Source organism: Staurois parvus, unplaced genomic scaffold (assembly GCF_062004578.1).
Source record: "Staurois parvus isolate SC_StPar_1 unplaced genomic scaffold, SC_StPar_1.0 ptg000070l, whole genome shotgun sequence".
NCBI lineage: Eukaryota > Metazoa > Chordata > Amphibia > Anura > Ranidae > Staurois > Staurois parvus.
Window position 1 is genome coordinate 853,426 of NW_028317866.1, and position 25,298 is coordinate 878,723.

General features: G+C 40.8%; 1 protein-coding gene across 1 annotated transcript in view; it reads right to left on the reverse strand.

Moving 5' to 3' along the window:
* Positions 1 to 208: 208 nt before the first annotated feature.
* Positions 209 to 25,298, reverse strand: part of LOC149469440 (uncharacterized) — a 91,355-nt gene continuing 66,265 nt past the window's right edge. The window contains exons 7-11 of the mRNA XM_089669182.1: positions 16,019 to 16,111; positions 14,399 to 14,446; positions 8,510 to 8,672; positions 2,781 to 2,904; positions 209 to 487 (exon numbers count right to left, since the gene is read on the reverse strand). Coding sequence (XP_089525308.1) covers positions 352 to 487; positions 2,781 to 2,904; positions 8,510 to 8,672; positions 14,399 to 14,446; positions 16,019 to 16,111 — 564 coding nt within the window. The 3' untranslated portion in view covers positions 209 to 351. The remainder of the gene's footprint in view (positions 488 to 2,780; positions 2,905 to 8,509; positions 8,673 to 14,398; positions 14,447 to 16,018; positions 16,112 to 25,298) is intronic.

Here is a 25,298-nt window from a genome sequence, read left to right on the forward strand (position 1 = left end):
GTTTATAACCCTCCCTATCCAAAATGAAAAGAAAAAAAGTTTTGCCTATAGTTCTGCTCAAGGACATCTTACACGTATCTGCCATTATGAGGGCTCCACAAAATTTTTCTAACAAAATTCAGTTGATATAAGAATAGGAAACTTGAAAATACTGTTCACAATAGTGCAAAATGTAGCATTACAATCAAATCTAATGTAAATGTCAGAGTTCCTGGAAAACACAAAACAATGTCCATTTAATTTGATTAACAAGTATACATCTTGACTTTGAACCTGGTGTCAGAAATGCAGCATGGGGCCATTGTATGTCATCGTACATATGTGTAGTTCTCTAGCTAAATACCAAGTTGTCTATAAATTTGGATTAGATGCCAAGGCTCCACATTTCCTAAGGGCTCTTCTGACGTGTGGGATGGCTTCATCCACAAACCATCTTCTCTCATACATAATCACCATGACATCAAGCAGCAGGTTCCTCTCTCGCTTCCTGCAGGAATGAAATCAGGATATCAGCTGTAAGGAACTAGGACCCTTTCACTGACAAGGATAGGAATAAAACAAAGCAATATTTGATGATATTTTCCAGCCTGCCTTCTCTAAGTTCTGACTTTCAAGGACCACATTTTATAATTTTGCTGTATTATGCAAGTTCTTCGTTAGGCTTTGGTGTCTGTAGGGGTCTTATGAAAAGTCACAGATACAACCTTCTAAAAAGAGGAATGGGGTAACTTTTGATCCCCCTTCCCCTCTGGGGCCATTACAGCCTGGAGGTGCTTCAGATTCTGACATTGAATGGAGCAAGAATTTCAGTCAATGTCCCATGGTGGTCATTATATGTTCCCTGTTCAGATGTGTAATCACAGCTTCTGGCAAAGGAATTCTTCCAGCACAGACTCCCTTTACATGTCATATGACCAAATACCAAGGGCCACAAAGAATGCTGATACAGTAAGATGTGAATGTTTTGTCACAATAAACTATATCTTTAGGAAGCTTTCACCATGCCCAACAATCAGTTTGGCATCATAGCACACTTTATTAGACATGTGCAATTCGTTTAGTTACAAATCGAAATTTGGACAAACGTTTTCATTATTCGGATATATTCCGAATTTCGAACACGATGGTAATGAATTTCAACAAATTCGAAATAAATTATAAACTAAATAACAAATTAATTTGTATTGATTCATTAATTAATTTGCAACTTCAGAGGGTTTTGTAAGTTCAATAAAATGTGTAATTCTCTCTATTGTTATGATTGGCTCAAGCCAAAGTCCCAAAACATCAAAGTTGCAAGCAAGTCTCATCAAAGTAATAATTGACTTAACCACTTCCTCTCCGGCCCATGTACATAAACGGCCTCCGCATTCACTGCCTGTGTGCGCTCCCTGGTAGTGTGCAGCACTGCAATCCGGTGCCCACTGTGTCCGGAGAACACCGATCGCTGTACGGGACCTCTGGGTGAGGTTCTGATCATGTGATCACATGGATAGTAGTAAGCAAGATGTCACTTCTGACATCATTGCTTACTACTTGTGAAATCTGTGAATGATCACAGAGGTCACATGGTACAAGGCTATTCACAACAGCCTTGTACCATGTGACAAGCTGTGACCAATCACAGCTCTCATAGTATTTCTCAATTTTTCATTTATATAGCAAAAAAATAAAGACCCCAGTGGTGAATAAAGTTTTACCTGTCTCAAAAAATGCTAAAAAATTCATATGGGTATAGTGTTGCATGACCGTGCAATTGTCATTCAAAGTGTGATAGCACTGAAAGCTGAAAATTGGCCTGGACGGGAAGGGTGTGAAAGTGTCCGGACTTGAAGTGGTTAATGACTGAATGCAAAACGATACAATTTTTTTCTCTACACTTTATGTACTGTACATTCTTTAGCATACAGAAATCTATCCCTACCATGAAAGGACACCCTTCCTACCCTTTATACTCATCATCTTCACACCTTTATCACATCTCAAAAGAAAAAAAGTACATATATTAGTTAGCTCAGGCAGATAGGGAAAAGTGAACTGCTGTATTGGTGCTAATACTCTGATATTTGAATTCTATCATTTAAATTGCTGATCTGTTTTTCACTATTTTTCATAATGAAGCAAGTTTTCACCACTGAATAAAACTGTGTTTTTTTACGCACATTCTTTAAAAGCCAAAAAGTGCAGTAACTTTGAACCTCAAACCCCACTTCTGATTTCTCCCTAAATCTATACAGTATCTTTCAATTTGAAAATTGTAGAATTGATAAAAACTATAATAAATACACAGAAAAAGTTTCTACACTTTGTAGCATTTTGTATTGAGATATGTTCAATGACTACAAGCCCTGGTTCACATGAGTGTGATTTGGCATTTGATTTGACAGTTCCAAATCGCATGACAAGTAGCAACCCATTGCTGGCAATGGAACCATTTAAATTTGCACGACTCATGTTGCAGCGACTTTGAAAAAGGTTCCTGCACTACTTTTTTCCAATTTCATTGTGACTTGCATACACTTCTGTTAAATGAAATGAAATCAGAGGTACAAATCACACTGATCTGTGGCTTTGAAATCGTACCGAAGTAGCGTGATTTCAAAGCTGCACTGGTGTGAACCAGGGCTAAATGTCTTGTAATATTGACTAGTAGAAATACTGCATCATTATGCAAACTGATGACAGATTTGTAATTAGCATTTAGAATTATTTGTGAGAATCTATTCCTTGAATATAGCGAACCAGCATGTGGTACAGATGAAAAAAAAAATAATTCTTACATTTGCCTGTGGATCTCTCTCTTTGAGGTATCTTCCTCCATATGTGTCATAGCACTTTTATGGGATGACAAACTTAAATTCTGAAATGTTCGACCACAGCTACAAATCTCCTGGAATTTATAATCTGAAAGAGATCAATTCACAGATTAATAAATGTTTTCACAAAGTGAATGTGATGCAATATGAGGGGCTATCAAAGGGTTAACTGTGTGCTGGGAGTGTTATACTAGGGGGCGGGAGGTGTGTTCTTCACTGTAAGCACACTGATTGGGATGGCTGTACTGTGCACACAGGGAGGAAGATTTTTTGTAAACAAAACAATCTTCCTCCCTGTCAGCAATGCTCAGTAATCACCGGGCGCCGGTGGGAGTGTGTTTTGGCAGGGATGAGGGAGTGCTTAGGTAGTGAAGGGGTTCCTTAGCGCAACTGCCTCCATATTTACTGGTGCACCATACCTGGGACCAGAACTGCGGCACTGACCCTTTATGTATCTAGCCTGTATGTTAAAGCGGACAATATGAGATAGGATCCTCAGAAGTACAGAACCTCAGCTAGTCTATGTGTAAAGCTAATGTAGAGTCCTAAGCAGGGGCGGACTGACCATTCGGACACTCGGGCACTGCCCGAGGGCCCGGGGTCAGTTGGGGACCCCATGACATGCCCTTGGTACCTTTCATTGGCTTTTTTGGGAGTGATTTGAGTGTGGGTGAGGACACAGGGGCCCCACTGAGTTGTTAGTCCACAGGGGCCCCACTAAGTATGTCAAAAGAAGAGAGGTGACATCAAAGCTGGGCTGGAGTGTGAGATACATGCTCTGCGGTATCCCCGCGAAAGTAAGTAAGCCTGAGTACACCATGTACGTAAGCCTGAGTACACCATGTAAGTAAGCCTGAGTACACCATGTAAGTAAGCCTGAGTACACCATGTACGTAAGCCTGAGTACACCATGTAAGTAAGCCTGAGTACACCATGTAAGTAAGCCTGAGTACAGTTAGTCAAGTGTAACCTTGCTATAAAGTGGATGAGACAGAAAGAGATAATTGTGCCACAAAGTTGTGCTTGCTTCTAATTTGGAGTGCCGCCTTAATACAGATTTCTCATGACCACGGCCTCTGCATGCATGGTTGGGCATTAGCAAGTGAAGTTTACAGAGCTCCCCTTTAGGGTGTTTTGGCCCCACCCCATCACTGTTCGGCTTAGAATTTTCCATCTGGCTCCTCTGACAAAACTGACTTTTGTGGAGCCCGGTGAGTCCAACAGGTCCACCCAGAGAACTCATTTTGATTTGTCTCTGGCCAGGTTTTAGACTTTTAGTTCAAATTTATCTCATCAAAGGGCCCACAAATACACAGAAAAACCATTGCACAGACTTGGCTAAAGCAGCCTGATTTGCATCTAAATGTGTCACTAATGATCTTGATAAATATCCTCTATGTGCACATAATCACACATGCATGTGCCTTCACATCAAATTTCAAAGTCAAATTTCAAAAGTTAAACTGAAAAGGCATTTTGCAGCATTGCCAGGGACTACCAATATACCAAGGAAATATTTCATTTGTAAATGAGGCCCAGAGGCTGCCTAATATTACTTGTGATTAAAGAGACTGTTTATTTGAAATGTAAAATCCTGAACTATTAAGGTGCATTCTCACATGACTAATGTGACAACCATTACCTTGCACTTCTTTAATTAAAAACACATTTGAAAGGCTTAGAAAGGCATTAGTTTGACAAATAGTTATTTATAGAAAGTGTAGATCCCAGCGCATAAGCTTTGTTCAGCTAATGGAGCTTACATGACCTTTCATTGTATTTGGTAGGGGAAAAGATCACAAGAAAGGAAAACTAATTTGCTAAGGCATTTCAGTAGTTGGATACGCATGACTGACTGCAATGTTTCCAGCACAAATATGCTAAAATATTGTAAAAAAAAAAACGATCGATCTAGTTTGGAAGACACACTGGACTTTCTATAAGTAAAACGATTTGAAAAAATAGGTCTGTCATCTACAGTATAGCAACAAAAATTATCTTTGAATCTAGTATTTGTACTTTGAACACAAGACATATAGTCAGATTCATATCCAGTCAGTGGTAATAGTATAATAAAAATTTTTCCCTTTGGAAGAAGTCACAGGAAGTGACGAAACTCGTCAGAGTTATGCTCGTCAGCTATCAAGCTACAAGGAAGGAGTCCACACATAGATACGAGGGCTTGGTGATACTGCTAGCTTATTCTTAAAGGGGATATCACACTATTTTACAGTAATCTGCTTCTTAAAGTGGTGCACTACTGTTTATTAGTGCACTTGCTTTGTGAGTGTATCTTATATTGGTCTAATAAATGTTTATGCTGTTTTTAAATGGTAAAACACTATGTGCAGTTTTTGTTTTATCTTGAGTTGATTGTGGTGGAGAGAAAATCTGGGCGATCTGATGTTATGATTGGACCTACAAAAAGCTACTGAAGGAAGGACAAGGAAAATCTCATTTAACCAGTTAGACCCTGTGACGGACCGCTTGTCACTCCGATTGGGTGATTCCGTCAGAGAACTGCTTCCTCACCGCTGGGACACAAGGAACAAGGTATTATAGTTAGGTATCACACCCAAGACTGGGAGATACTAGCGTAGATTCAAAAACTGGAGCTCTTTATTAAACAGAAATGCAGCTTTTTATACACTTCAGAAATGGGGGCATTCCCCACATGAACAATAAAAACAAATAGTACACATTGGGGTAAACATCTCACACTGATTAGGTAAGAGCTTGATCACATTATCCTAAACAATGCAAACAGTAAACAGTACAGTCAACAGCGAACAGTGATCTACTTAACAGTAAGCTAATCAACAACGAATCACACAGACAAGCCAGGGAGCCCACCCCAGACAGCCCAGCACCTCCAATCCTGAATACATAAAGTACATTACATGTGCTATCTTTCAGATGATTGCTTTCACTTATATAATCCCATCATAAAACAAAACTCATACAATATTCCAACAGTCTGAAAAAGTGGAATTCATCTATCTTCACAGATTTCCTAAGTGGAGGAGCTGGTCAAACCCAGTCTGCAGGAGGACCCTATATATTCTCTGACCATTAACATGTATACAATTAACATTACACCTTTCCATCCAAACCAGGAGGTCAGCTGTTCTGTCTTTACTCAAATAATTATATATATATACACACACACAACTTTTGAATATTGCCGTATTTAATTCTATATTTTTAATAATTTCTTGCAACATCAATGTAGTGGTGGTACCATCTTTCTTTGTTATGTTTTATTACTGTGGTTATAGGATATACTGTATATGAGTTATAGGACTGATTTAAACACAGGTTGGTCATTTTTATCATATTATTACCACTGACTGGATATGATTTCAGCTTTTCACAAAATATGAATTATTACTGTAGCGCAGCACTTGGTTTTTCATTTTTGTTTGCGGGTTTGTTGGTGGGGTCACATTCAGTGCATTGCAGCAACATTAAAATACAGTAAGGTTACTAAATAATTTGATTGATCTTTCCCACTGGGTCACCTTATACCTTCTGGCCTGAGATGCTGGCTCAGAGGTACCTATACATAGTCATGTAAATCCCGGTGCCTGTGCAGTTCTTGGCTATGTTCACAAGTGCTCTACACAGATCAACCCCTTCTGTTGCCTATTACCTTGTGAGTAGGGATGAGCTTGGCATGTTTGGATCCTAGTCAGAATGCACCTTAGCAAGCCTGCCAGGATACTGTCACTGTAACGGGCCCATCATAAGTGGCCAAGGCATTCCCCGCCACCCAGCACTTCTATATACACCTCTTGTATACATGTGGCTGCATGTGAGCAGGGCCTGGTGCCTGAGTCACGGGGACCCCAGAGTGAGTTCTCACCAGTGTCCAAAGTGGCAGGCAGAGGCTGTGTTCATGTGAAATCAGTGTTAAGGCAGCACTTTAGATTAAAAACGAGACTCCTCCGAGAGCACACATGTTGACTCTTTGTAATCCGTGGGCAAATTTCTACATTGTTGACACATATGCACTATGGACACACTTCTGTTGGACTTCACCTCTCCCCTTGTGTGCAGCATTTCTGAGCCAGTACCGCAGAGTCTGTACTGGTTTCCACCAACCCTGCAGTCCCATCACCTCACTGCAAGTGACTATGATACGTATGTTGCTGTTGCATACAGGAGTCACACTTCTCTCAATCCCATGCTTGGTCTTCTGCCAGGGCCTCACTACATCTTTTGTGACTCCCAAGTTAGGTCCCTAGGTGCTCCGTGCTGCGAGGAGGGTCTAAGTATTTGGAGAACCAGTCACTAGTAAAGGAACCAAGCACCACACTCCTTCACTACCAGAGTCTCTGTCATCCTTGCCACATCATCCGCTTCCTGGGTGGTTGGCTGATTAAGCACCTAACACAAGTACAGTAGTCATTAGCTATGGCAATATAGCCTCCTTAGGCAGCTTCTCTGCTCGTTAGACCTCTCTGCTGTATCTTCTCTAACTTCTCTTGTCCCCTGGAATAAGCCCTGTTCTTTTGATAAGCCAAACATGCACCCCTTTAATAACTTCAGACCAGGCAGTTGAACTGAACAATAAAGTTCTTTAACTAAAGTAGTTAGAAGTAACACAGAAGCAATTTTCCTAAACATCTCACACACACATTCCTGAAAAGTTCTTCAAGTGCTTGTTGCCACTATGATTGTGCCCTGTTGCAGTACCTCGTGAGGTAGGCATTCCTTATTTAGGTAGTACAGTCCCTTAAAGACCTTTGCAAGGTAAGAACCCATTATTTGCAGTAGGTCCACAATTTGGTAGTAATAACCCACAACTGGCTGTAAATCCATAACTGGCAGCATAAGTCCCTATAGATCCATACCCCTTGGAACCCTGACTGGGCTCCCACAAGGGTTGGTAATCAGAGTGGCAGCTTACATCTTAGCAGTTCAGTCCCCAGAGAGATCCTGACCTAGCTTCAGTTTCCTTATATGTTTTGCCTAGCAGAAAGCCCCAGAAAAGATGGCCAATAGTCAATCCTTACCTACCAAACACAGCAAAAAATAAATGTAACCACAAAAGGACTGAAGATAACCAACTCAGAAATACATCAGTAAGCACCTGCTTACATAGGGGATGAGGAATGCCCTGGCTGTAGATGGTGATTCCTGGCTGGCTTGCTTTGGGGGGTTCAGACTAGGATCTGAACATACCCAAGCTCATAAGTTGCTACAAGTTACAATGTTGAAGTCTTGTCACAGAGGGACAGGACACCGAGGTAACACTTCCTTCTACTTATCTCAGACATCATATCAGCCTAGGCAAAGTCAAAGTAAGGCGTTTCTGAAAAAATGATACTGTTGCTTGATATTGTGACATATTTGTGGAGACATGTAAAATTACTGAAAAGTCCACATAAAAGTGGATCTTTGATAACATTTATGCCTGCATGAATAAAGTTCTGACATATCACAATAAAAAAAAATCACTTCAGTTTATTAAAAGCAGTCTTTGAGTTCAAGGGTAATTTTGCCAAATTGCAGAAGTGATGATGTCACCTCCACCCACCTTTCACCAATCAAGAAACAACAAGCCGGGAGTGAGTTTATGGCTATGTATTATTTGAGCAACAGACAATCTTATGTCTCCTTAGTAATGCACTCATTGCTACACAATGGTTCTGATGGAGAAAATATAACAACCTTTTCATATCAATCACCTGTTACAGCTGCACAGCCATTTTCTTGAGCGGCTCTATGAGAAATGAGCAGAACCTCTGCGCCAGCTGGGTAAACCTGGGAACTAAAACTAGAAGATGTCTTGTCCAGTTCCTGCTGAAGAGTCCTGATTGTGTCTGACAAAGACATGTTCTCCACTTTCATCTGCAACACAGTTCAAGAGCTATAGTTCAGTATTGCATAAGGATTTCTTAAACTAAGACTTCTGCTTAGTAGCATGACATGAGAACGACAAGCCCTTAAAGTGTGTGATAGCCTAAATATTTATTTTTTTCTATATGTGTGTTCACATATGTATACTGTATAAATCATAGTCACTGTCATTTTCATGTACTTTCCCCATCTGAAGCACCTGGCTGATCCTGCTAGTCACTCTTCTTCCTTGTCCTAAACTGACCACGCAAAGCACAGAAGCTGATCTGTGTTGGTGTGGTCAGTTTTCATCCTTGGGCTGACCATTCAAAGGTACAGGACACCATGCAGACAGACAGCATGTCTGTACTGGGTAGTTTGTTCAGCCACCACACCCCCCTAAGCAACCACAACCAGCCTTTGTCACACACCCCCTCCGAATGACAGCCCCTGAACACCCCCCCCCAAATGACAGCCCCTGAACACACCCCCTGATCACGTGCAGTCTGCATCTTACCTCAGGCTGAACACACTATGGAATACAGGCACACTGTATACCCTCACCTCTTATTCTAACGGTAAAATTAGGGATATTCTTAAAAAACAAACACACGCTTTCAAGTTCAGTAAAATTATACTATAACATTAATGTTAAAGTACAGGTGTACCTCGGTTTACGAACGCCTCGGTTAATGTAATTTTTGGTTTACAAATGAAAATCCATTGAAAATAATTCCTCAGTTTACAAATTTTTTGCGCAATACAAAGTGTATGTTGGTGCCGATTTTTAAATGCAATTGCTTGCTTTTTTTTCTTCACTATAGCTCACAGAATTAGCTGTCACTTTCCCCAGAGCTAAAGGATACTTTGTTTCTTTTATCTCGGGAAACAAACTAAAAGGAAACATTGCTTCTTTTAACTCCGGGAAATAAACTAAAAGGAAACTTTCTTTCTTTTAGCTGGGGGGAAAGTGACAGCTGATTCTCTGAGCTATAGTGAAGAATAAAAAAAGCCGGTAATTACATTAAAAAACCGGCACTGACCTATAACGACAGCGCCTTTTTTAATTACTTTTTTCTGACCTCCGGAACGGATTAATTTGTTTTCAATGCATTCCTATGGGAAACCGCGTTTCGGTTTATGAATTTTTCGCAATACGAAACGTCCCGGAGAACGCATTAAATTTGTAAACCGAGGTACACCTGTATAACTAAAGGCAAACCTTTTTTAGTTTTGGATAGCATGGAGAGGGATTAGAACACCCACCAGGTATTTATTACTGTCTGCACCCCCATTAGGGAGATTCCCCCTCTCAATTTCTTATGTTTACCATTATCATCGAAAGAGGAAGCAAAAGAAAATCCCAAATTTTGGATTGTTCCTGAAACAGTAATAGAGGAGAAATCTTCCAATGGGGACATGAGTTCTGGTGACCCTTTTGAGAACCAGGGATTCCCTCAGTTTGAAGGGTTTTCTGGGACAGACAGGGTATGGAATACCCATCCCTTAGGGCTCGTTTACATGTGTGTCAATTAAATGTGTTTATGCAGCATTTATTTGGCATTTCTAAAGCCTCATAACTGCCCATCAACACCTGCCATGAATATCTCAATGGTACCACACAGTGCTTTTCGCCATCATGAGACATCAACACTTGTCTCCTGTGTCCATTAATTTCAATGGTGATGCTCTATAACTGCATCTTTATAACGCCTAGAGCATTTATGGTGTGTAAGTGAAGCATTTATGAAATGTTCACTGGGCTTTGGGGAGAGACGGTGGAGACTCCGGTATCCCAGATTGCAATGGGAAATAATAGAAAACTAGGACAGAGCAGCTCCAGTCATTTGGTGGTTCTACAGAACCGCTGCCTGATAATTCCATTTGTGTCTGTGTGCAGGGGAAAGCATCAAGCCAGCCAGCAATCCTGGCAGTGCCAGGTAGGAGCAGATTCATTGGGCATTATTGCCAGTGGCAAAGCTTTTTGTGTCAGCAAAAGACATCAGCAAGTGTTGGTCATGGAAGAGATGGTGTCAGCAAATGTCATGAAAACTGACATTACTATATACTCCCTTTTTGGCAGACTCAGTCACCGGTCACCACATCTGTCCTGGTATCCATCATTCCGCTGGTCCGGGTTGTCTTTGCCGGCCATTCCTCATGATGTTATTTATTTATTTAAGTCTTTTAAAGCCAAATGTCTCAGCAATGAAAATACAAGTTATGTACATGTGACTATTCATGTTTCTTGTTCTCATCTATTTAGAATACTAGTATCAAGCTCCTGAAGAAGCGATCCTCTTCTTGAAACATGTAGAGCTTATTATTGATTGACCTTCAGGGAGCTGACTGGGTGTAGAAAGTCTATGACAAAAGTCCCCTCTCCCATTGGGGGTTGTATCTTCTTAGGTAAATGTACCTCCCACTGGACCTGATTGTCTGTTAATGCTTAAAGTGTTACTAAACCCACAACAGTAAAATCAGTCTGTATATGCAGTAAAGCATGTTTGTTATCCTCACTGTGGAACCTAAGGGGCTAATCCTCTGCATTGTCTAAAAAGGCTGTTTGGTCCTGTCTTCTCTGATCCTCCCCTTCTTCTAATGTCCCCCTCTTATCTTCTGATAAGATATATCATTTGAAGTCACTCTGCACATGCTCAGTTTGGTGTGTATTGCTAGAGAGGTTTTTTTTTTTTTCTTGGGAGAGTGGATGTGATCAGCACAGGGCCAATCAGCGCTGTCCAGACAGAGGTCAGGGATTCTGTATCCTCCTAGAGCAAAATGAAAACTCCTCCTACAAGCTTTAACTGCTTCCCGTACACCCTAAAGCAGAAATTCTGCTACAGGGTGGCAGGGGTGTGCAAAATCACGTATATATACCTGATTTTGCATTTCCAGGTAGGGGGAGCGCTCCCTACCTGCACTGCCATTTAAGGCCGCAGCTGTCAATCACTGGGTCCTGGCCAGTGATTACTCGCCAGTGCCCGGTTATCGCCGAGGATCTCCGACAAGGAAGGAAAACTTTTTGTAAACAAAACAGTTCTCTTTCCTGTCAGCTCTTGCACACTGCTTTGCATGGCTGTGAAGCACAAATACGCAGCACATAGTAAAACTGGCACACAGTTAACCCTTTGATCACCCCTCATGTTAACCCCTTGCTACCTAGTGCCGTTAATACAGTGTCAGTGTTTTTTTATTTTGCACTGATCACTGTATTGGTGTTACTGGGGATGTCAGTGGCACCAAGACAGTTCCCCCCCACTGTCAGAATGCCCACCACAGTCCAGCTATGAGTCGCTGATCACCGCCATTACTAGTAAAAATAAAAAACTATTTTAAAAAGCCCAGTATATACACCGCCATTTGTAATCGCCATAACTTTCACATAAACCAATTACTTTACACGTATTGGGATTTGTTTTAGCAAAATACATTTTGGCCTAAATATATGATGAAATTTGATTTTTAAATTTTTTTACTGGACATGTTTAATAGCAAAAAGTCAAAAATATTGTTCTTTTTCCTCAAAATTGTCAGTCTTTTTTTTTGTAGCGTCAAAAATAAAAAACACACAGGCGATCAAATACCACTGAATGAAAGCTCAATTCGTTGGAAAAAAAGGACGTAAATTTCATTTGGGTGCAGCGCGCAATTGTCAGTTAAAGTAACACAGCGCCGTAACGCAAGAAATGGCCTGGTCAGGAAGGGGTTTAAATCCTCTGGAGGGCAAGTGGTTATCCAGGGCTCTGCAGAACACTGATAGAAGTCACAAGACTTCTCTAACTGCTGATGAGAAAAGGTAATTAGCAGTTTATATTTACTAAAATAATTGCATTTCCATGTTGTGTGTACTGTGGGAGACCAGATATAGTGAATGCAGGGTCCTGGGTTTAGTAACACTTTAAGCATTTTATATGTTCTCAGCATTTTACGTTTTTCTGTATAACAATAAAATATGTTTTGTATTTTATCCTCTGTGCATGGTGCCTAAAAAGTCCAAGTGATCTTATTGTTGTATAGGGGTACTAGCAAATTAAGACGTGGCACAGGTGTACCTATAACCACACCCTTAGTGACCGCCCTATGTTGGTGTGTCTATCTACATAGTAGCATCCAGAATGATACAACCCAAGTGTCCCGAGCTACTGTGATGCATACAAAAAAAAAATATCTGGCAACAAGTCACCAAGCAGGCTTTATCAATAGACTGGGAAAAACTGTCCTTCAGGGAGCATGAGAGCAATAGTATAGGCTACTGGTCTTCATTTTATATAATTATTGTAATATATCCTACATCAATATATAAAATTAGATCATTTCCTGCTAGAGATGTGCATAATGGAAAAATTTGGTTTGTTTTGGATTCGTTTGTTAAGTTAATAATTTCATTTCCTCATATTCGTTGTTAGAATCATTCATTTTCGGAATTTGTTTGGATTTGTTTCGTATATTGTTTATTTTCAGATTGATTAGAATTTGAAAAAACAGCAATATTCTTCTGTTTTATTCTATTATATTTGCATTTCAGAAGACGGCTATATTTTTTCTATTTTTTTCGATCTATTCAAATTTAAAATTTCAGAAGATGGCTATCTTCTATCATATTCTATTCTATTCAAATTTCGGAAGACTGCTATATTCTGTTTTATTCTATTCTATTTTATTTCATTTTAAATTGGAATTTCGAAATAGGAATTTTGGAAGATGGCTGTATTCCTTCTATTCTATTTGAAATTCCAATTTCAAAAGATGGCTATATTCATTCTATTCTATTTTTTTATTTTCTGTTATATTCTATTCTTCTATTCTCTATTCTTTTCTATCATATTCTTTTATATTCTAATCCTTTATTTTCTATTCTATTCTGTTTTGTTTTGTTCTATTGTATTCCTTTCTGTCCTTTTATTTTCCATTCTATACTATTCTAGTCTGTTCTGTTCTAGTCTATTCTAGTCAATTCTTTCCATTCTATTCTATTTGATTAGATTTTATCCTTTTCTATTATATTCTGTTTTATTCTATTTCATTTTATTATATTCTTTTATTTTCTATTCTATTCTATATAGCAGCCTAAGTAGGAGTCATCATCTTATTTAACTTTTATACCTTACTTATTGCAATATGTTTCCATTTCGAATTCAAATTAATTTTCAAAATTGGTTTTCATTTTAAAATTCAGATAACTTCTTTTGGTTTCGTTATAATTTATTTTGGATTCATTGAAATGTGTTACTATTGTGGTTTTTAAATTCAGATACATTTGAATCTCCGAATAATGAACATTTTCTCAGAATTTCAATTTGTAACAAAACAAATTGCATGTGTCTACTTTCCTCTACATCACCTTCCCTTTAAGGACTTTCCACTAGGAAAGCAGCACTTCCATGGGCATTAATTGAGAATTCTTAAAGCGTTTTCAACACTTCGACGATGAAAACACGTCATAACCTCATCATAAATGCCTTAGGTGCGTTAATGAGCATTGCTTTGTTCTTTATAATCAACACACATGTGAACGAGCCCTTACTCTATACATAGTTAAAAATTAGTTTTACTTTAACTCAAATATTTAGAATTTATAGGAGAACATTTTTTATTGAAAATTGGCACACATATTTTATTATATATATATCAGTCATCTTTTCAGTTTCAACATTTCAAGATTTCTCCCAATGTGTGCAAACCTTTGAGCACAACTGTACCTGGAAAGAACACATAACAGCTACCACATACTGTACCTTCTCAGTGTAAGCTCTGAGTTTTTCGGTCTCCTGTGAACAGCATTCCTGCAGAAAAACACAAAGTATAACTAGATTATGATGGGACACCTGGGACCTCTGTGGCAGAGGCGAAAGGAACCAATGCACCACCCTGGCCCATAGTTGAAAGATTCATGTATGACACAAGTTTAAACTGGTTTTAAAGCCTCAATACTTACTTGAGCCCCAACGCGATCCAGCGCTGTGCATGAGAGCTGTAGCTCTCCAGGCTTTGTCCCTCCTCACTGGGCAGATTGATACCAGCAGGAGCCATTGGCTCCCTCTCCTGTCAATGAACTCCAGTGATGAGTGAGTATGGGGCAGGACCAAGTCTCGCTTGTCTGTGTCAATGGATGCAGCAGTGGGACTCTGGAGCGAGCCAGCACGAAGGGCTCCATGGGAATTGGTTTCCTATTTGGGCAACCAGCAAGAGGGGAGGAGCCAGGCAAGCCGGTGGGGGAGGGGGCAAAAAGAGGAGGATCAGGGCTGCTCTATGTAATTCTATTGCGCAGAGCAGGTAAGTATAGACATGTTTGTTATTTTATTTTATATGTTTCCTTTACAACCACTTTAAAGATCCTTAAAGTGGTAATAAAGCCAAAAACAAAAGTGTATTGTATTACAGCTTATCAATGCTTCATTGTGGTGGCTGCATTAGTTTTCTTTTGACTCTTTTTTCCTTTATTTTCACCTGGTGATCCTACCAGTAACTCTATTATTTTTTCTCCCTTCCTTTAACAGACCAGGGTGTCCATAAAAAGTGACAGAGGGTTGAGAAAATTTACCATTACAGGGGTACTTACAATGTTCAGCTTTTATTAATTTATCTAAAACCTTCATCCAAAAAGGAAAAACTGTTGCAACTGCTTAAAAAGTGCTAGCTGGTGTTCAGCTTTAATTTGTTGGTCAAGTCCATCTAAATCTGCTACTGCATCTAACATTAATTACTGGCCAGATCACCAGGTAAAAATATGGAAAAACCCTAAAAAACTAATGTAACTCACAATTTAAGGACTGGTAAGCTGTAATATATACAATTTGTGTTTTGGGGTTTAAAGTGACTCTAAATGCTCAAGGTTTTCACCTTCATGCATTGTATGCATAAGGGTAAAAAAAACCTTCCATGTGCAGCATTCCCCCCAGCCCCCCCCCCCATACTCTCCTAAGCCCCCTCTCGATCCAGTGATGTGCACTGGAGTCTCGGCTATCCCGGAACTCACTCTCCTCATTGGCTGAGACAGAAGCGGGAGCCATTGCCTCCCACTGCTGTCAATCACAGCCATTCAGCCAATGAGAAGAGAGTGGGGACGGGGCTGAGCCATGGCTCTGTGTGTGAATGGACACATGGAGCCGCAGGTGTCCCCATAGCAAGCTGCTTGCTGTGGGGGCACCCAACAGGAGAGAGGAGCCAGGAGCGCTGCCAGGGAACCCGAGAAAAAGAGGATCCGAGCTGCTTTGTGCAAATCCACTACACAGCAGGTAAGTATAGACATTGTTGTTATTTAAGAAAAAAGCCTTTAGAATCACTTTAGGCTTTAAAACCTAAACAAAATATTATTAAGAATACATAAAATAATCCTGGGATTTTCTCTTACACACCTTTTCCTTGGCCAGCTCAGCTACAGCAACACGTTTTTGCTTCAACTTCTCCAGTTCAGCATTTTTATTATCTAGCTGTGATAGGACCTCTGCCTGTGAGGAAATAACAGTAAAAGGTTTATTATGCTGTAGGAATACAGATGTGTGTCAAATCCTAAAATAAATGTGCTAGGACCCTAGATTTCTGGAACACTTTGGGGGCATTTAGGGGCGGAATATGTAGGGACTTGTATAATGGCTTCTTTTTATCTTGATATTTTCACTTTTTACCTACAAAGGCTCATGTACACGGGGCGTTTAGAAAACTCTTCTGAACGATGGAAACTGATTGCTGGAAAACGTAGGTTAAAAACCGTCAGTTTAGCCGTGTTTATGCACATTTGCATTTAGAAGTGTTTTTGAAAGATAACCCCAGGAGACCTTCCCAAATGCCCGGAATGCACTGAAAAACAGTAAAAAATTAACTATTTCAGACATTTTGAGAGGAGTAGAGAGAGTAGAAGCACAGAGAGCCGTATGTGTTGAGATGACCTGTCTTTTCTAGTTGTATTCACTATGGATCCCATCATGAGCATAATGCGGCGCGTTCTACAATTTTTTCCTTAACGCGAAATCTGGAACTGACTGCGCTGGTGTGCTAGGTCCATTTGAATACATGGAAAACGCTTTCTGAAGATGAAATAAGGCTCTGGACAACATCTGGATATGGAACAGTTAAAAAACGCTTCTAAAAGCAAACCCTTATAAACGCGGTTAACCGTGTTTACACGCATTTACAAACATTTGGCGCTTGAAACGCCGGTAAAATCTACTCCTGAGTGACTGTAAACTCAACTGCCTGTAAATGACTGTAAATGACTGTGTGTACATGGACACATAAGAAACATTAGGGAGAGTTCAGGGGCTGCTGAATATAACGCTGATCAACTCCTGGACATCGGTTTAGCAGCTGCAGTGTACATGAGCCATAAAGGTATGTCAGATTTATTATCCAACTCTGTTTTGGAGAGTGTAGGGAAGTTTAAGACCCTTGACCAAGTTGCTGTTGCTGTCTGTGTCCCCGTTAGGGAATTTCACCCATCTACAAGTCCTGGTGACCATTGTCACTATGACAGAAGGTAAGGGAAATCCTAAATCTCAGCGTTATCATGAAAGTAAGAGGTGAGGGGAAATCTTCCAATGGTGACAAATGTTCTGGTTTAGAATAGGAATTACCTTTACTTTGGGAAGGTTCCCCCTTACCTTTCATTGTGACTACAAAACATGAAGAAAAGGGCAATCTCTCCAGCAGGACACTGGCTGGAAAAATAACCTGATGGGGGTTTTAACTCTCCCCTGCTCAATCAAAAAAGTGCTATATATAGACTTCAAAGTTGAACTCCAGGAATTTAGACACTGTTCTGGCTTACAAAGCATGCTGCTTTGCTGATCCCTTCTCTCCACTGTCCATGTATATAAATGAGATGAGTCCATGAGGTGGCATACACCTCATGGACTTAACCCATAGTAAACCAGCACATTTTAAAACATGTGAGTTCTGCTTTACATTTTTCGTTCTCATTAGCACAACAAAATGCTTTTAGGCTATATTTTGATGTTACTTTTTTAAAATTCTGCATTGTGTATATTTTATATATATTACATCTACTGTGGGTTTAGTCAAATATTCTTACTTCCTCAATAGTAAAAATGTCTCCTTTTATCATCTGTTGAAGCATTTCAAACAGAATTTCTGAATCTAGAAAAGTAATCCTATAGTGATAAAAGAAATTGCTTTCTGATGTGTATTTTTTTGAAGAGAAAGTAAAGATAATACATGTGCCTTGACAGAGATAAGACAAATATACAACCTTGATACCACAATATAAGGTCATCTTGCTAATCCTCGTCTCCATCTACATAACCAATGTTGGGAAGTTACAGTACATTGTCTGTAGATAAAACAGCTCTCAAAGAAGATCATACAGCACAAATTCTTTTTAAGTAACACTAAAAATGGTTTGAATAAAAAAAGAGCTGAACAAATTTAAAGAAAAATATGTAATAACTTAAGGAATTGATCAGAACTAAAACTATTTGACCATGTCCACCATATGACAAAATAAGGCAGTAAAAAGCACTGTACCAAGCCCTAATCATTTTGGATGGTTGATTTATAAGGCATGGGATACACAGAAAAAAGTGTGCAGATGGCCATTGGGTTTCTCCCTACCACAGCCACCACCCCTAAAGACCAATATATTGCATTTTCTGTTTTGAGATTTAGGTATCTTTTAAGCATGGGCTGTGTTTTAGCCCTATAGTACAGCTACCTACATTTTGTTGACAGGTATCTTAAAATTATTTTTCTAGCCCTTGCCTACAGGGGTTTTTTACTTGTTTCAAAGAATCTAAATCCAACAATGTGAGTTTCTTTTTTTTTTTCAATTCTTCTACACATAATCAGACCTTTAAAAAGGAACATACAGCAACTAGATCAAGAGAAAACAAATTGTTTTATCACCCTTTTATTGGTTGCATATCTATTATTACTGGTGTAGCCAGGGGCTTGGCTAACAAACAAAGCAACTATGAGGACACTGTTTTGCAGCTGCTCTATACTTCTACTGGACTTTTATGTCGCTTCGGTCAACGTTGTCCAGTCAGCAAAGGAGGCCAGCCGGTGTGAAGAACTTATAATATATGTGAATTTTACGGTATCCCTTAAATAATTCAATACAATAAGGCTATAAATAGCATAAAGATACACTTTCCCCCCCAAAAGTGTAAAAAAAACCTGTGAATATAAATATGCGAATGCCAATATTCCCAAACGTATATATCACACAAATGTATTAAAAAAAAAAAAGTCCAAAAATAGATAAGAAATAAGATTAAAATAAATATAATATAAAAAGTCACTCTGTGCCAACTTCAATCCTCAATCTTCATATTCAGCCTTTCAATGGCTCACAAAGAAACCTCAACATAAAAAGAAAAATCACATAGTGCATTATCTTAAATAAAACATAAATGAAACAGATGTGATAAACACAAACAACCATGCGTGATCACAAATAGTGAAAAAAGTGAAAGTGTCAAAACAATGCCAGTGAATCAATGGAGTGAAAAATATACATCCAAAAACAGCATGTAAAACATTGTGTCCACATCTATGGTGTAAGGACTAAATACCCTTACCAAAAATATGTAAATATTATGCCTTTACACCTCCCAGCGAGGGTATTATCACAAATTCCGCTTCAACCAAAGGATCATCACAGCCTCATGGATCAGATCAAGATGTCATCCAGATATAGCAGCTTTCAAGTATAATCATCAATCTCCACCAATCCACCGATGCCCACCATATATAGAATAAATCATAATGTAAACAATTTAAATACTTTATTGAATATGCTTACATCATGATTCCTCTTTAAAATAGCCTTTATCAGAATATCCAAACCTCTCAGAGTTCCCTGGTTCCTCCACATGTGATAATACCCTCGCCGGGAGGTGTAAAGGCATATTATTTACATATTTTTGGTAAGAGTATTCACTCCTTACACCATAGATGTTGACACAGTGTTTTACATGCTGTTTTTGGATGTATATTTTTCATTCCATTGATTCACTGGCACTGTTTTGACACTTTCACTTTTTTCACTATTTGTGATCACGCATGGTTGTTTGGGTTTATCACATCTGTTTCATTTATATTTAATTTAAGATAATGCACTATGTGATTTTTCTTTTTATGTTGAGGTTTCTTTGTGAGCCATTGAAAGGCTGAATATGAAGATTGAGGATTGAAGTTGGCACAGAGTGACTTTTTATATGATATTTATTTTAATCTTATTTCTTATCTATTTTTGGACTTTTTTTTTTTTTAATACATTTGTGTGATATATACTTTTGGGAATATTTGTATTAGCATATTTATATTCACGGTGTGAAGAACTTGAGAGGTTTCAATACAGGACGTACTGAACTATGGGAGATGTAGTTTGGAAGAAGGACCTCACTATTGGAATGAGTAGGGTGGTGGACTGCATTCCCTAGGGAGAAAGTTTTCAAATGAAGGGACAGTGAACAGTTTCCTGGTTGTGCAGTGGGGAATCACTCTTTTGTGGTGAGCGGACTGGAGGGTGCACATCTATGCTACACTGTATGCGCTAGCTAGCCACAACCTGAGGCCAGAGACTGTGAAATGGACAGCTTGGAGCTGGAATCACCAAGAAGAGAATCTGGCCTGAATGCAGGGTCTGAGAAATTACTAGAAACAAATTCTCCTGCGCTCTAGGACCCAGGCGGGTGGCGGATGGATGGAACCAGAACTGGAAAACTCGACCACCAGTGCATATAGAGTTGTGCAGCTCCAAACAAGGCTGGGGAAGCCCGACCAATACTGCAAAGCAAAACAAAAACGAGAAGAGCACCAACCTTACGCATTACTTCAGTAACCAAAATGTATTAGATACAAAATGATACTCACAAACAGCGAATAAAATCAGGCATGTGAGTCCTCAGAGGGGCTTGAAAGATAAGGAGCCAGCGTGAGTCCCATCATGGGGGTAGACACTCAGTACAGCTAACGTGTTTCGAAGGGCATCCCTGCTTGAGCTCTGATGAAGAAGGGAAGTGGGAGCGGGTACCTGTTAAATTCAGGTACTCACTCCCCCCGCTCGCCAAAGGTGCCAATCCTTACTGGGGAGTGGGGGACAAAGCATTAACCACTTGCCTACAGGGCACTTATACCCCCTTCCTGCCCAGGCCAATTTATAGCTTTCAGCTCTATCACACTTTGAATAACAATTGCGCGGTCATGCAACATTGTACCCATATGAAATTTTTACCATTTTTTTTAGACAGATAGAGCTTTATTTTGGTGATATTTAATCACCTCTGGGTTTTTTATTTTTTCTTAAACAAACCAAAAACCACTGAAAATTTTGAAAAAAAAAGGTTTTTCTTAGGTTTTTGTTATAAAATTTTGTAAATAAGTGATTTTTCTCCTTCACTGATGTGCGCTAATGAGGCTGCACTGATGGGCACTGATAGGTGGCACTGATGGGCACTGATGAGGAGGCACTGGTAGGTGTCACTGATGGGCATTGACAGGCATCACTGATGGGCACTGAAAGGCAGCATTCATATATGGCACTGGTAGGTGACACTGATAGGTGGCACTGATAGACGGCACTGACTGTCACTGATAGGCTGCACTGGCTGGCACTGTTAGGTGGCACTGACTGGCACTGTTAGGCGGCACTGATAAGCAGCACTGACGGGCACTGATAGGCGACACTGATAGGCGGCACTGACTGGCACTGATAGGTGGCACTGATTGGCAGCACTGATAGGTGGCACTGACTGGCATTGATAGGTGGCACTGATTGGCACTGATGGGTGATACTGAAAGGCAGCTCAGATGGGCACTGATATGTGGCATTGATGTGCACTGGTAGGCACTGATATGTGGCATTGATGTGGCACTGATGCGCACTGGCAGGTGGCATGGGTGAGCACTGACAGCTGGCACTGATGGACACTGACAGGTGGCACTGCTGGGGCTACACAAATCATCAGGGCACACTGATCATCAGTGCCCTGATGATCAGTGCACATGTCCCCTCTGAGGGATGCCGATTACCGGCTCTCCTCTCCTCTCCTCTCCTCTCGAGCTGTCAGTGTGACAGCTCATGGGGAGAGAAATGCAGATAACCAACATTTCTCTATTTATATGTGATCAGCTGTGATTGGACACAGCTGATCACATGACCGAGCCGACATCTTCGGCTCTTTTCATTGATCGGTGATCCGCTGTGTCCCAGGGACACAGCGCACCACCGATCACCGCGCTGAGCGCCTCCGGGGGCGCGCACACGTGGTTAGAATGGGACGTCATATGACGTCCTCCCAGAACGAGAGAACCACCTTGCGCCCGTCATTGTACTATATGGTGGGCAGGAGGTGGTTAAAGTGGAACTTCCCCTTTTGGGTGGAACTCCACTTTAAGCAGTTTGGTGTTTATTTCTTGATGCTGTATCATAGCTGTGTGCCAGGTACTGGTATTTTTTCTTATCTAGGTATTTGCAGCAATGCCTTTTACTCAACAAGGTGTGTCAGAGGGGATGAGGCTGTTCACAGAGTCATGGCAGAACAGCAGAAAACCCAATGATACCAAGCGACTCCTCCAGGGTTAAGCACTACATGGGTAATGATATTTCCTGACGGCTCCAGGGCAGCATAGCTGGGTGGGGTCCAGCCCACCCCCTGCCTGATCAGGATGTAACTCAATACATTTTTGGCCCACCTCAGCCTAGGTGTTCTTTTTTCTTCCTCCTGCAATCAGGACAGGTGGCATCTCCCCTCCTAGCTGGGCTAGTGGCTGGCTGTCCATCCAGAATCGCTCTCAAGGTTGGACACAGTCCCTGTACTCCTTTGCTAACAGCAGTTTGACCAGGGAGTCCCGCTGCTGGTCCTCAGGGCAGCATCAGGCCGTGGTAAAGTACTGCCGACTATGGGGTGTTACACCAGTGGGGGTTCCTTGGCAGCTGCTGGCTGATGGATAAAATCCTTCCATAGCGGATGCTGGGGATGATGGCAGTGGATAGAGCTGTGGACACTGTTAAGGGGAGTGGCACTGGCCTCCCCGCTTCTTACCAGCTCCACTAGGTCAGTGTGTGTGGGCCAGCGTGGAGCGCACAGTGCGGCTCGCACTGAGCACGTGCAGGACCACTCGGCCAATCAGGAGAAGGGAAGCGAGGTCAAGCTTAAGGGAGCCAAAATTTAAAGATGCTTCTGGCTGAAGCATCTGTCTCCTACAGTTGCAAGAAAAAGTATGTGAACCCCTTGGGATTACGTGGAGTTTTGCATGAATTGGGAAATGAGCTCTGAATGTCATCTAAGTCACAACAATAGAAGAACACAGTCTGCTGAACATAATACTACACAAACATTAGATGTTGCCATGGTTTAATTGCACATAACATGTAAACATTCACAGTGCAGGGAGGAAAAAGTATGTGAGGCCCTAGCTTAATGACTTCTCCCAGAGCTAATTGGAGCCAGGAGTGAGCCAACCTTGACTCCAATCAGTGTGATGATATTGGATGTGTTGCTGACAGCTGTCCTGCCCTTCAAAAACACACACCTGTTTTAGGTTTACTGGTTTCAAGAAGCACTGTCTGATGTGAACCATGCCTCGCAGAAAAGAGATCTCAGAAGACCTACGATCAAGAATTGTTGACTTGCATGAAGCTGGAAAGGGTTACAAAAGTATCTCCAAAAGCCTTGATGTTCATGTGTCCACGGTAAGACAGACTGTCTACAAATGGAGAAAGTTTAGCACTGTTGCTACTCTTCCTCGGCGTGGTTGTCCTATAAAAATGACTGCAAGAGCACAGCGCAGAATACTGCATGAGGTAAAGAAGAATCCCAGAGTGTCAGCTAAAGACTTACAGAAATCTCTGGCACATGCTAACATTTTTGTTGACACATCTACAATAAGGAAAACATTAAACAAGAATGGAGTACATAGGAGGACACCACGGAGGAAGCCATTGCTGTCCAATAAGAATATTGCAGCATGTTTAAAGTTTGCAAAAGAGCACCTGGATGTTCCTCAGCACTACTGGCAAAATATACTGTGGACAGATGAAACCAAGATTGAGTTGTTTGGGAAGAACACACAACACTATGTGTGGAGAAAAAAAGGCACAGCACACCAACATCAAAACCTCATCCCCACTGTAAAACATGGCGGAGGGAGCATCATGGTTTGTGGCTGCTTTGCTGCCTCAGGGCCTGGACGGATTGTTGTCATTAATGGGAAAATGAATTCCAGAGTTTATTAAGACATTTTGCAGGAAAACGTACGACCATCTGTCCGCCAACTGAAGCTCCGCAGAGGATGGGTGATGCAACAGGACAATGACCCAAAGCATACAAGTAATTCAACAAAACAATGGCTGCAACAGCACAGAATACGCCTTCTGGAGTGTCCCATTCAGAGTCCTGACCTCAACCCGATTGAAATGCTGTGGCATGACCTTAAGAGAGCGATTCACACCAGACATCCCAAGAATATTGCTACACTGAAACAGTTTTGTGAAGAGGAGTGGTCCAAAATTACTCCAGATTGTTGTGCAGGTCTGATCTGCAACTACAGGAAACGTTTGGTTGAGGTTATTGCTGCCAAAGGAGGGTCAACCAGTTATTAAGTCCAAAGGCTCACATACTTTTTCCTCCCTGCACTGTGAATGTTTACATGTTATGTGCAATTAAACCATGGCAACATCTAATGTTTGTGTAGTATTATGTTCAGCAGACTGTGTTCTTCTATTGTTGTGACTTAGATGACGTTCAGAGCACATTTTATGCCCAATTCATGCAAAACTCCACGTAATCCAAAGGGGTTCACATACTTTTTCTTGCAACTGTATGTGACTGTGTGCTCCTGCAGCCTGCCTGTGCTTGCTATTCCCTCTCTCTCCTCCAGGTATGCATTGCACCTGCAAGGCTGTACCATTGTGGTTCTATCTGCTCAATTGCTCTGCCTCATGCTCTTGGTTTTGTTTTTTTACAGCAGTGATAACATGCCTACCCCCTCTAAAGACCAGCATTCTCAGACAAGGTAGGGGAGACGTTGCCAAATGTGCATATTCTTTTAGTTGTTTTTCAAGTCAATGACTAATTTTCTCTTGTTTTTCTGTGCTGCCCCAGCTCCTCGGGTCTTGGTCATGGTCCTTCCTGGCGATCAGAAAGAAGAAGCTCAGAAAGGAGTAGGAGATGGTCATCTGCAAGGGAGGACCGACAGTCCCAGAGAAGGACAGAGGCCTTGCGTTCCCATTCAGCCTCTAGAAGTCAGTGCTCTTGTAAAGATGAGAAACAAAATGGAGTCAGATCATCATATCATTCTTATATTGAGAGTTCCTCTTGTACTGTTTTTCTGCACTTGTTTTTCTGTTCTTGAATTGTTTTAGTATTTTATAACCTTTGTAACGTTTATAACCATCACGATACGGCAGAGATTCACATCATGGCCAACCCAGACCAGGAGGATGCTGAGTATGCCCTAGAAGAGGCATGCTAGGCAAGAAGGCTTGTGAAACTTGCTTCAAAGAAGCAACCAAACACCAAGAACCCGATAAGGTGGAGATGGTATCGCTAATGAAGCAGGCATTTGAGGAGACGCTAAAGGCGTCTGCATCGCAGTCGCAGCCTTCAGCTGCCACAGTTCCATCCACCTCGTGCTCCTTGTCTCCGCAGATGCTGCCAGCTGGCCAGGTGATTC